The sequence below is a fragment of the Giraffa tippelskirchi genome, chromosome 8 (genome assembly GCF_054371585.1).
Source record: "Giraffa tippelskirchi isolate mGirTip1 chromosome 8, T2T-mGirTip1v1.2.pri, whole genome shotgun sequence".
NCBI classification, from domain to species: Eukaryota; Metazoa; Chordata; class Mammalia; order Artiodactyla; family Giraffidae; genus Giraffa; species Giraffa tippelskirchi.
The window spans coordinates 66,341,732-66,354,307 of NC_137282.1; the positions used below are offsets into that span (position 1 = coordinate 66,341,732).

Sequence of the window (12,576 nt, forward strand, 5' to 3'; positions counted from 1 at the left end):
CATGTCATCCCCTGCAGTTTCCAATACCCTGTTCCTGAGTGGTTTTGGAGACCTTGTGGGAAGTTTGCTTGCATTGGAGTTTGCGTTTCCACCTTGATTAACTTCACACTGTTCTGCCCTCAGGGACACTGTCAAGGGGGAGTGAGGAGCAGCCTGCACTTCCAGCAGTGACCACACGGTGGGGCGAGTGCTGCTCTCCCCTCTGGGAGCCCCAGGCCACAGGCATCCCAGTGAGGAGCCAGCTCTGTGCTCAGCTGAAAGGAGTTAGTCTCTCAGGAGCCTCTGAGCCCTTCCGTTTGGATCACCCAGGGTGGGCATTTACTGTGACAGAACAAATTGCCCTGAATTCCATGGACGGAAGAGCCTGGCTGTGTAGAGATCGTGAGTTGCCGTGAATCAGACACAACTGAGGACACAAAAATTCAATAGATTAAAACACTTTTTGGGGGCGGGGGGGGGAGTGAAAGGGGGTGATGTGGGTTTTTTTGTCTTATAAAATAGCCAAGGGGAATCTAGTTTAAACCTAAATTCACATATATGGGATAGGTATAGCTCTCCGTCACCCTATTAAAAAAACTACTAAACTTTTCTGAAAGTTTATTTTGTAGCTTCCTTGAGCACTTCATTGTGAAGCATTTTTTTTTTTTTTCTGAGACTTTGGCCTCATTAAAAAGTACGGTTTGCCTTTACTGGATAATTTTGTTCATTGGTTTCTTAGGGAATCTTGGTAATATTTGAGTTTCCTGGGGAGTATGGTCACATGACCTGGCCCTGGCCAATCGGTGGCTTCCACCTCCTTGGCCACTGTGATTGGCTCCGGACTGGGGCAGTGCCCAATCGGGGCTGAGGGCCGGGCCTCACGTTAGAAGCCAGGGGAAGAGGAGCTCTCGTCCTGCTCGGGTAGGGGAAGGGGTGGGGCCGGGGGAGGTCAGGCTCCAGCAGTGGGAGGGGCGTGAGGTCCGCCTGCGGCAGTTGGTGACCTTCCTGCTCCCCTCAGGGCAGAGCCGCCGGCGTGAGAATGAGGGCGCTGCTGAGCCCAGGGGCTGGGATGGCCTGTTGCTGCTGTGGTCCCAGAGCTCCACCCGAGACCTGAGGGAAGCCGTCTGCCCGTGAGTCCTCTCCCGCTTGTCTGTCAGCTTGTTTGAAACATGCTGGGTTTTCTGCCCAGCTGGCTAAGGGGAGTCCCTGGAAATGCAAGGGTGTGGGTTTTGGCAGACTTCAGGGAAGACATGCCAGATGAGCCTGGGAGACTCCAGCTTAATCTGGATTCAGGAGATATCTCTTCGGGCCAGCTAGTAATTGTAGGATAAGCCTAATGAGTCTTCACAGGATGAAGAGAGTAACGTGCCAAGGTAGCAATCGATGTCCTCATTCGAGAGGATGAAGCTGGTGCTCAGAGAAGGGGGGAACTTGGCCAGAGCAAGGAGGTGTGCACCCAGACAGAACCCCAAGATCCGGCCATTGGAGCTCAGGGAGGCCACTGGTGTGGCTTGTCCCTGTGGCAGGGGCCGAGGCATGCAGCCCACCCTGATTCCTGCGGGGGCCTGACTTGGGAAGTGCCATCTGGTAGCTTTGAGACTCACCAAACCAAATTGCACTGGAGAGAGGAAGGACACCTTCCTTCATCCACCCCCCACCCCCGCCGGATTCCCACATACCCTGACCCCTTTCTCTGGATTTCGGAGCCATTTCCAGAGTCCCGCTCATATGACCTCATTCGAAGTGCACTGTGGACGAGCTGCCATCTGCAGCTGCTACCACAGAAGCCAAGGGCTTTAGCTCCCGAGTACCTCCCTTCCTTTGGAACTTGGGGGCCCTCTGCTCCCCACTTGCACACCACAGACCTTTGCTGAGGATTGTGGGGACCCTCACTCAGTTTGCAGCACGTTGTAGCCATCCCTGTCCTCTCAATACCTCCCTTGAAACTCAGCTTGTGAGCTCCTTTGGAGCAGCGTGGCCCACCTGCAACACTGCAACGGAAGAGACACAGCTGACAGTGAAACAGCAGCTTAGATCTGACGGCCGGAAAGCTCTGTCAAAAGGGACCTCCCTCTTCACACCGTAGAGGCTCTAGGAGCCGCCAGGGTTTCGGAACCAGTGCTGGGGCCAAAAGGACTCCACAGCTGTTTTCCTTCCTGGGGAGGGTTCTGGCTCGAGTGGGAATGGCTCAAGTCTCCTAAGGTTCTGAAAGCCCACTGTGTGCAGATTCACGGTACACAGAGAGCAGAAGGTGGAGTCCTGTCCGGGAGGTGGTCACAGCTCACGGATGAGCCAGGCAGGCAGGCAGGCAGGGCATGAGAACACCTGAGCTGCCTTGATGAGTCAATGGTGTGGGGGCAGAGGAAGAGAAGCCGGTCTGCTCCCTCGTGTGGTGCCCAGGGCAGGTTGTCCCCAGAGGAATCCCTTACGACAGTGAGGACTATCACGGCTGTTTCCCAAGGGGTTCTGTCAGTGCGTGTCTTCCCCGGAGCGGTCAGGCCGTCTCTAAAATACACTGGCCATGGGCATTGCCTCTCCTTGGAACTTCCCATCTGTTTCTCTTTTTTATGGAACAGTGAATTTCTAGAGGGGTTCTGGGCCACAAGGATGTTGGGTCATTTTCTAGCCTTCTGTCATGAAGAACGCTTTCCTGGGCGTTGGGGTGGTTTGTTGTAACAGCTCCCTTTCTTGGCTTCTTTTGGGAGCTGGTGCAACAAGAGGAGCTCAGCCTCTGCCTTCTGGCTGAGATGGCACCCTTCAAACAGCAATGCCTGCCTGGAGATAATGATGGCATTTGCCAAAAGGGCTTCGTTTGGCACGTGGTATCTTGAAAGGACGTACAACGTCCTTTCAGATATCAAAGGCTAGTTCAAAGGACATAAACATGAGAACTCTCCAGTGGAGTCTTACAGTAGGTGGAGCGTCCGAAAAAAACTGCTTCAGTCATTTCACTGAGAGTCATTGATTGGGGACACCAAGAATATAGGAAGGAATGCAGAAAGAAGAGATGAAATTGTGTTCAGGATCGGGCGGAGGGATGAACAGGGCGTGCTTGCCTTGAATCCAGGCTTTGTTGGGGGGTGGGGCATAAAGATGGAACGGGTCTGAAACTACAAAGTGGTGATGGTAACACAGTATCACCAGAGTTACACAACAGTGTTCCCAAATTGCAACAATGATGAAAAAGTTTACTAATCCCAACTTAACCAACAAAAATACAGGAAACCATGCAAAAAAGAAAACATCACCAGAAAGGTGGAAACAAACCAAATGCAAAGCAGTTCGGGGGAAAGGAACTCCATGTCCCCTGGGGGCAGACCGAGTTGACGGCGTCCACGGTGAGCAGACAGGGATGGAGGCTGCAGAGCCGACCGCTCCCCTGGACGTGGTGTTTCCGGCAAGGGCTCTGGGTCTCTGTCCAGAGCGGGGGCTCGTTCTCCCTGCAGGGGTGGGTGAGTCATCGTGGGCGTCTGGGTGTTGCGCGGGAGCCAGGGCAGGCTCTCCCTGCCGAGGCGGTGACTCCTCCTCTGCCTCGGGTTCTCCTGCCAAAGGCCGAGCAGGTAGAGGTGCACGTGGAGGTGGAGGTTCTGGCTGAGGGGGTGGGACATCAGTGCCTGGGGCTGGGGGTCCTGCAGGCACGGAGATCCGATCTGCCCGGTGTGCTGGCCAGTACCCAGCTGGCCTGGTGTCTCTGCGAGGGCAAGTCTCGGTTCTCCATCTGCCCTCGGTGGATCCCTGGGTCCTGCACCTGGAGCCACCACCTCTGTAGGGACAGGTCTGGGAAGTGGAGCCTGGTTCCAGTTGGAGGCCATTGCTAGAGCTGTGGGAGAAGCATCGTTTGCCCGCAGGCCAGCCTTGGCATGTGCGTATCCCGGGACAGAAAGCTTCCAAGAGATTCCCAAAGAATACCCAGGGTCGGATGTCTTTTGGGACTGAAGTGTGCAAGATGGGGGGCGGGGGGTGTGAGGCCAGCGCTTGCTGCAGGCCCAGCAGCAGCTTTCGGGGACTCGTCCCTGTGTAGCTCAGCACCCCCTCCCCACACACTCCCGTACACCAGCCCCAGCGTCCTCACCTCTGTGCTCTGGCGTGCTGGGCTCCAGGTCCTCCTGCTGCCCCAGAGGCCGGGGTTCTCGGGACTCTGGGTCAGAGCCTTGTGTGCTGAGCTCCGTGGGAGCCTCAGACTGGGCCGCCGGGTGTATCCTGGGCGGTGTCTCGGCAGCAGGCCTTCCCCGCCTCCGCTTCGCCCCCGGTGGGGCTGATGCCTCCGTGGGCACGCTCACCTGGAGCCTGCACTGGGCCTCACGGGCGGGGGGGTGGTGCTCCGACCCCTCCCTCCGGGAGCTGGATGGGGTGTCCCCGTCCTCGGCCTCATCACGTGGGAAGCTCTGCAACGACAGTGACCGTCAGCCAGCCATGCTGGGAGTTTTCCGAGCTGGGCCTGGCCAGTGGAGCCGCTGCTTCGGCCTGCTCGAACTTCTCTGCCCAGAAGGGTCAGAGACGTGTGTCTGCTCAGATCCCCACCCGGGAGGAAAGAGACCCACCTGAGGGTGTGAGGTCAGCCTGGGCGGCCGGCCCTGCCCGCACTCTCCCCATCCCGCCCAGCATGCTCTCCCCTGGGGTGTGGACACAACTTGTCCGCAGGCTTCTGACCCCACATCCACCTGGGCTTCCTTGAGGGAGACACACCCCGAGAAACCCGCATCCACACACACAGGCAAAGGACCCGGTGTTTCCGGGTGGCATGGGAGAGGTGGCCTGGCCCGGCCTGGGGCTCCCCGTGTTACCTTTCTGTTTCTCCGGGCAAAGGGCCAGAGGCGTCTCGGGGGTGCCCTGAGCCAACGTCGACAGGGTGCCCACGCACACTGCCTGTGAGCTCTCCTGAGGCCCCGGCCTCTGGGCAGGGGCAAACAGCAGAACATCTCGGCAGCAAGTGATCTGGCTGGGGGCTCCTCTCCGCTCTCGAGGCCTGGATACCCGGGTTGCGGGTTCTGTTGGGTTCTGTTGCCGGCAGGTGACATCATTTCCTGGGGTTCGTGCTGAGGTCCCTTCCCCAAAACTTCCCAAGGGAATCTCTGGGTCTCTGACTGCTCGACCACCACCCTTAAGCCATGTGCAGGCACAGTGACACCCACCCAGCCCAGCCGACAGCCCTGGGGAGGCCTGGGTGCAGCCAGGGCCTGAGCTCCGAGGGCCCCGCTGCTCTCAGACCAGGCTCCTTCTTCTCATAAGTGGTGTGGCCCTGGACAAGCATATGCCCCTCAGGGTTTCCCCAGTCTCTCCATCTGCAGAGTGGCGGTCATTCTCCCATCTGCTTCCTAGGTCTGTCGGCCTACGAGCAGCTCCATGCCTTTCCACCTGGGGCCGATATCACGTGGAGCGTGTGCGCTGAGACTTCAGAAAGAAAGATTCCTTCCTGGGCTGACACAGCACAGAATGGGGCAGAACGAGGCCTGGATGTGCCGTGGTACCCAGGAAAAGGCACTCCCCCTCCTGACTGTTTTGAGACCCCGCATCCAAGTTGGAGGACCGAAAGGAAGACTCGAAGGTCTCCCTCTCTTATAGAAGAGAGTGGCCAACTTTCTGGTCCTCTGTTTCCATTGAGATTCTGTTCAAGTGTCCCAGCTCGGCTTCTGCGGGTGGCTGAGCTTCTAATGGCTCCCTGCGTTCTTGTCTTTTCCTCTCCAAACCTTCCGTCCTTTTCCCCCTTCTGGGGTGGATGGGCGCTGTCATTGCTTCTACCTTCGAGACAGATTGATGAAAAGTCTGGACCATCGACTCCTTTCCTCTCTTTGGTTCCGTGTCTCTCTCTGGCTGTGTCCCTCTCTTTTCCTTTCTCAATTCAGTCTGTGTCTTCCTCTTTCTCTCTCGTGTGTGGACGGATGGATGCTAGGAATGCACATGTATATGATTAGATGAGGGTTATGTTTTAGGGATAGGTTAGAGGGAGAGAAAGGCTTTAGGTCGGAGTTGGTCATGGGGGAAGGGTCAAGGGTGGTGGTGGTGTTTCTTGGACTCTGAGTGCTGTGCATTCTTCGTCTCTTTCCATATGAACCCCTTCTCAGATACACCACTTGCAAGGAGTCTCTCGTGTTCCGTTTCCTCTCTTTTGCATTTGTGAATGCTTGCTTAGCTTCTCTGTTGTGAAGAGGTTCCATTGGATGGAAACCCATTGGTGTACTTCGTGTACCTCTTTCCCTTACTTGAAGAGACCCATTTCTACCTCCGCCCAGCAAATGGCAAGGAGACTCTGATGTTAAGGAGCCTTTGACCTACGCTTCTTTCTAGCTATCTCATGACATCAGCCTTTAGGGTGAGGTTTTCCCCGATATTGAGGTGGTCTGAGATCAAAACCAATAGCGTTCTTCAGATGTAGCTGTCTGGTTTTCCCATGGACATGTATTGAAGAGGCTTTCTTGTTCCCATTTGGATATTCTCCCCTTCTGTGTCAGAGATGAGTTGAGCATGGATGCTGGGGTCTGTGTCTGGACCCTCAACTTTATTCCATCGATCTGGATCTGTGTGTGTTGTTGTATTCCCAATAGCATACTGTCCGGCTCCTGCTGCTGCTGCTGCGGCTAAGTCACTTCAGTCGTGTCTGACTCTGCGCGACCCCATGGCCTGCAGCCTACCAGGCTCCTCCGTCCAGGGCATTTTCCAGGCAAGAGTACTGGAGTGGGTCGCCATTGCCTTCTCCGATACTCTCCTGAGGATCCTAGTTTGGTCGTCTAATTTCCTTTCACACAACCTTGGATGTCCGTATCGGGGCTTTTTCGTCGGATTGTATTGACAATTTAGGCTCTTTTCTGTTTCCGTACCCCTTTTGCAATTCTTGGTTGGGTGCGAAAATGCATTGGCATTTTGGGAGGAATAGCATCGAAGCTGTGGATTGCCTTGTGGGGCTGGGATATCATTTTCCAAATAGGAATTCTTTCAAGCCCTGAGCACAGCTTCTCTTTCCAGGGATTGGTGTGGGCTTGATCTTCCTTCTTCCATCTCTCGCCGTTTTGTGAGAACAGGTCCTTCCTTCCCTTCTGGGTTAGATGGACCCGTGGGGATCACTTCAGTGAATGGCATTGTCAGTGGGGGTGATAATTCCCTTCTCATTGGAAGACTTTGCTGTGAGTATTAGAAATGCAAGTGATTTCTCTTCCCCTTCCTCCCTGTCCATCTCTCAGGGCCACCGGGAAACAGAGGCCTCACCCAGGGTCACACAGGCCTGAGGAGGTACAACTAGACTGTTGATTCTTCAGGCCCTCAGTGCTGGACATCATCCGGGATACTCTGTGTGTGTCTTCCTCAGTCTGGTGTCCCTTCAGACCTTTCCCTAGTTTTCACAGGCTTGTTGTGTTGGTGTTCTTTCTCTGTTTGGAGACACATCCTTGATAAGCTTTGTGTTTCCACTCATTCGTCTCGCGATGTATGACCTGTCTTTTGCTTTTGTACTGAGGTCTTTCCCACAGTAGATATCTTTGATTTTGCAAAGTCCACTGTATTCTCCTGGTTTTTTTTGTGGACTGCCTTTTAGTTTTGTGTGTGAAGACTCAAAGCACGTGTCTGGTTTCTGCTCATTGTTCCTCTAGATTTGTGACAAGTTTTCATGGAATGTTTGTCTAGGGATAACTGGAAGTGAACTCGGTGTAAGGTGTCAAGTCTCCATCTCCATTCATGTCATCCCCTGCAGTTTCCAATACCCTGTTCCTGAGTGGTTTTGGAGACCTTGTGGGAAGTTTGCTTGCATTGGAGTTTGCGTTTCCACCTTGATTAACTTCACACTGTTCTGCCCTCAGGGACACTGTCAAGGGGGAGTGAGGAGCAGCCTGCACTTCCAGCAGTGACCACACGGTGGGGCGAGTGCTGCTCTCCCCTCTGGGAGCCCCAGGCCACAGGCATCCCAGTGAGGAGCCAGCTCTGTGCTCAGCTGAAAGGAGTTAGTCTCTCAGGAGCCTCTGAGCCCTTCCGTTTGGATCACCCAGGGTGGGCATTTACTGTGACAGAACAAATTGCCCTGAATTCCATGGACGGAAGAGCCTGGCTGTGTAGAGATCGTGAGTTGCCGTGAATCAGACACAACTGAGGACACAAAAATTCAATAGATTAAAACACTTTTTGGGGGCGGGGGGGGGAGTGAAAGGGGGTGATGTGGGTTTTTTTGTCTTATAAAATAGCCAAGGGGAATCTAGTTTAAACCTAAATTCACATATATGGGATAGGTATAGCTCTCCGTCACCCTATTAAAAAAACTACTAAACTTTTCTGAAAGTTTATTTTGTAGCTTCCTTGAGCACTTCATTGTGAAGCATTTTTTTTTTTTTTCTGAGACTTTGGCCTCATTAAAAAGTACGGTTTGCCTTTACTGGATAATTTTGTTCATTGGTTTCTTAGGGAATCTTGGTAATATTTGAGTTTCCTGGGGAGTATGGTCACATGACCTGGCCCTGGCCAATCGGTGGCTTCCACCTCCTTGGCCACTGTGATTGGCTCCGGACTGGGGCAGTGCCCAATCGGGGCTGAGGGCCGGGCCTCACGTTAGAAGCCAGGGGAAGAGGAGCTCTCGTCCTGCTCGGGTAGGGGAAGGGGTGGGGCCGGGGGAGGTCAGGCTCCAGCAGTGGGAGGGGCGTGAGGTCCGCCTGCGGCAGTTGGTGACCTTCCTGCTCCCCTCAGGGCAGAGCCGCCGGCGTGAGAATGAGGGCGCTGCTGAGCCCAGGGGCTGGGATGGCCTGTTGCTGCTGTGGTCCCAGAGCTCCACCCGAGACCTGAGGGAAGCCGTCTGCCCGTGAGTCCTCTCCCGCTTGTCTGTCAGCTTGTTTGAAACATGCTGGGTTTTCTGCCCAGCTGGCTAAGGGGAGTCCCTGGAAATGCAAGGGTGTGGGTTTTGGCAGACTTCAGGGAAGACATGCCAGATGAGCCTGGGAGACTCCAGCTTAATCTGGATTCAGGAGATATCTCTTCGGGCCAGCTAGTAATTGTAGGATAAGCCTAATGAGTCTTCACAGGATGAAGAGAGTAACGTGCCAAGGTAGCAATCGATGTCCTCATTCGAGAGGATGAAGCTGGTGCTCAGAGAAGGGGGGAACTTGGCCAGAGCAAGGAGGTGTGCACCCAGACAGAACCCCAAGATCCGGCCATTGGAGCTCAGGGAGGCCACTGGTGTGGCTTGTCCCTGTGGCAGGGGCCGAGGCATGCAGCCCACCCTGATTCCTGCGGGGGCCTGACTTGGGAAGTGCCATCTGGTAGCTTTGAGACTCACCAAACCAAATTGCACTGGAGAGAGGAAGGACACCTTCCTTCATCCACCCCCCACCCCCGCCGGATTCCCACATACCCTGACCCCTTTCTCTGGATTTCGGAGCCATTTCCAGAGTCCCGCTCATATGACCTCATTCGAAGTGCACTGTGGACGAGCTGCCATCTGCAGCTGCTACCACAGAAGCCAAGGGCTTTAGCTCCCGAGTACCTCCCTTCCTTTGGAACTTGGGGGCCCTCTGCTCCCCACTTGCACACCACAGACCTTTGCTGAGGATTGTGGGGACCCTCACTCAGTTTGCAGCACGTTGTAGCCATCCCTGTCCTCTCAATACCTCCCTTGAAACTCAGCTTGTGAGCTCCTTTGGAGCAGCGTGGCCCACCTGCAACACTGCAACGGAAGAGACACAGCTGACAGTGAAACAGCAGCTTAGATCTGACGGCCGGAAAGCTCTGTCAAAAGGGACCTCCCTCTTCACACCGTAGAGGCTCTAGGAGCCGCCAGGGTTTCGGAACCAGTGCTGGGGCCAAAAGGACTCCACAGCTGTTTTCCTTCCTGGGGAGGGTTCTGGCTCGAGTGGGAATGGCTCAAGTCTCCTAAGGTTCTGAAAGCCCACTGTGTGCAGATTCACGGTACACAGAGAGCAGAAGGTGGAGTCCTGTCCTGGAGGTGGTCACAGCTCACGGATGAGCCAGGCAGGCAGGCAGGCAGGGCATGAGAACACCTGAGCTGCCTTGATGAGTCAATGGTGTGGGGGCAGAGGAAGAGAAGCCGGTCTGCTCCCTCGTGTGGTGCCCAGGGCAGGTTGTCCCCAGAGGAATCCCTTACGACAGTGAGGACTATCACGGCTGTTTCCCAAGGGGTTCTGTCAGTGCGTGTCTTCCCCGGAGCGGTCAGGCCGTCTCTAAAATACACTGGCCATGGGCATTGCCTCTCCTTGGAACTTCCCATCTGTTTCTCTTTTTTATGGAACAGTGAATTTCTAGAGGGGTTCTGGGCCACAAGGATGTTGGGTCATTTTCTAGCCTTCTGTCATGAAGAACGCTTTCCTGGGCGTTGGGGTGGTTTGTTGTAACAGCTCCCTTTCTTGGCTTCTTTTGGGAGCTGGTGCAACAAGAGGAGCTCAGCCTCTGCCTTCTGGCTGAGATGGCACCCTTCAAACAGCAATGCCTGCCTGGAGATAATGATGGCATTTGCCAAAAGGGCTTCGTTTGGCACGTGGTATCTTGAAAGGACGTACAACGTCCTTTCAGATATCAAAGGCTAGTTCAAAGGACATAAACATGAGAACTCTCCAGTGGAGTCTTACAGTAGGTGGAGCGTCCGAAAAAAACTGCTTCAGTCATTTCACTGAGAGTCATTGATTGGGGACACCAAGAATATAGGAAGGAATGCAGAAAGAAGAGATGAAATTGTGTTCAGGATCGGGCGGAGGGATGAACAGGGCGTGCTTGCCTTGAATCCAGGCTTTGTTGGGGGGTGGGGCATAAAGATGGAACGGGTCTGAAACTACAAAGTGGTGATGGTAACACAGTATCACCAGAGTTACACAACAGTGTTCCCAAATTGCAACAATGATGAAAAAGTTTACTAATCCCAACTTAACCAACAAAAATACAGGAAACCACGCAAAAAAGAAAACATCACCAGAAAGGTGGAAACAAACCAAATGCAAAGCAGTTCGGGGGAAAGGAACTCCATGTCCCCTGGGGGCAGACCGAGTTGACGGCGTCCACGGTGAGCAGACAGGGATGGAGGCTGCAGAGCCGACCGCTCCCCTGGACGTGGTGTTTCCGGCAAGGGCTCTGGGTCTCTGTCCAGAGCGGGGGCTCGTTCTCCCTGCAGGGGTGGGTGAGTCATCGTGGGCGTCTGGGTGTTGCGCGGGAGCCAGGGCAGGCTCTCCCTGCCGAGGCGGTGACTCCTCCTCTGCCTCGGGTTCTCCTGCCAAAGGCCGAGCAGGTAGAGGTGCACGTGGAGGTGGAGGTTCTGGCTGAGGGGGTGGGACATCAGTGCCTGGGGCTGGGGGTCCTGCAGGCACGGAGATCCGATCTGCCCGGTGTGCTGGCCAGTACCCAGCTGGCCTGGTGTCTCTGCGAGGGCAAGTCTCGGTTCTCCATCTGCCCTCGGTGGATCCCTGGGTCCTGCACCTGGAGCCACCACCTCTGTAGGGACAGGTCTGGGAAGTGGAGCCTGGTTCCAGTTGGAGGCCATTGCTAGAGCTGTGGGAGAAGCATCGTTTGCCCGCAGGCCAGCCTTGGCATGTGCGTATCCCGGGACAGAAAGCTTCCAAGAGATTCCCAAAGAATACCCAGGGTCGGATGTCTTTTGGGACTGAAGTGTGCAAGATGGGGGGCGGGGGGTGTGAGGCCAGCGCTTGCTGCAGGCCCAGCAGCAGCTTTCGGGGACTCGTCCCTGTGTAGCTCAGCACCCCCTCCGCACACACTCCCGTACACCAGCCCCAGCGTCCTCACCTCTGTGCTCTGGCGTGCTGGGCTCCAGGTCCTCCTGCTGCCCCAGAGGCCGGGGTTCTCGGGACTCTGGGTCAGAGCCGGGTGTGCTGAGCTCCGTGGGAGCCTCAGACTGGGCCGCCGGGTGTATCCTGGGCGGTGTCTCGGCAGCAGGCCTTCCCCGCCTCCGCTTCGCCCCCGGTGGGGCTGATGCCTCCGTGGGCACGCTCACCTGGAGCCTGCACTGGGCCTCACGGGCGGGGGGGTGGTGCTCCGACCCCTCCCTCCGGGAGCTGGATGGGGTGTCCCCGTCCTCGGCCTCATCACGTGGGAAGCTCTGCAACGACAGTGACCGTCAGCCAGCCATGCTGGGAGTTTTCCGAGCTGGGCCTGGCCAGTGGAGCCGCTGCTTCGGCCTGCTCGAACTTCTCTGCCCAGAAGGGTCAGAGACGTGTGTCTGCTCAGATCCCCACCCGGGAGGAAAGAGACCCACCTGAGGGTGTGAGGTCAGCCTGGGCGGCCGGCCCTGCCCGCACTCTCCCCATCCCGCCCAGCATGCTCTCCCCTGGGGTGTGGACACAACTTGTCCGCAGGCTTCTGACCCCACATCCACCTGGGCTTCCTTGAGGGAGACACACCCCGAGAAACCCGCATCCACACACACAGGCAAAGGACCCGGTGTTTCCGGGTGGCATGGGAGAGGTGGCCTGGCCCGGCCTGGGGCTCCCCGTGTTACCTTTCTGTTTCTCCGGGCAAAGGGCCAGAGGCGTCTCGGGGGTGCCCTGAGCCAACGTCGACAGGGTGCCCACGCACACTGCCTGTGAGCTCTCCTGAGGCCCCGGCCTCTGGGCAGGGGCAAACAGCAGAACATCTCGGCAGCAAGTGATCTGGCTGGGGGCTCCTCTC

At 56.0% G+C, this 12,576-nt stretch overlaps 1 protein-coding gene across 1 annotated transcript; it reads right to left on the minus strand.

The window, feature by feature from the left end:
• Positions 1-10,792: 10,792 nt before the first annotated feature.
• LOC145517326 (uncharacterized) lies at positions 10,793-12,576 on the minus strand. The gene is made up of 3 exons (XM_081519606.1): positions 12,407-12,576; positions 11,695-12,007; positions 10,793-11,442 (listed from the first exon to the last, which is right to left on the minus strand). The coding sequence occupies exons 1-3, from the start codon at positions 12,539-12,541 to the stop codon at positions 10,814-10,816; spliced, it is 1,077 nt and encodes a 358-aa protein (XP_081375732.1). The 5' UTR covers positions 12,542-12,576; the 3' UTR covers positions 10,793-10,813.

Bases quoted from the DNA above. Each gene is read 5' to 3' on its own strand.
- LOC145517326 (XM_081519606.1), bottom strand. From the start codon at position 12,541: ATGTTCTGCTGTTTGCCCCTGCCCAGAGGCCGGGGCCTCAGGAGAGCT. The intron at 12,008-12,406 runs GTAACACGGGGA...CTGTCGTTGCAG, and splicing joins TTGCCCGGAGAAACAGAAAG to AGCTTCCCACGTGATGAGGC. The intron at 11,443-11,694 runs GTGAGGACGCTG...CTTCTCCCACAG, and splicing joins CAGCACGCCAGAGCACAGAG to CTCTAGCAATGGCCTCCAAC.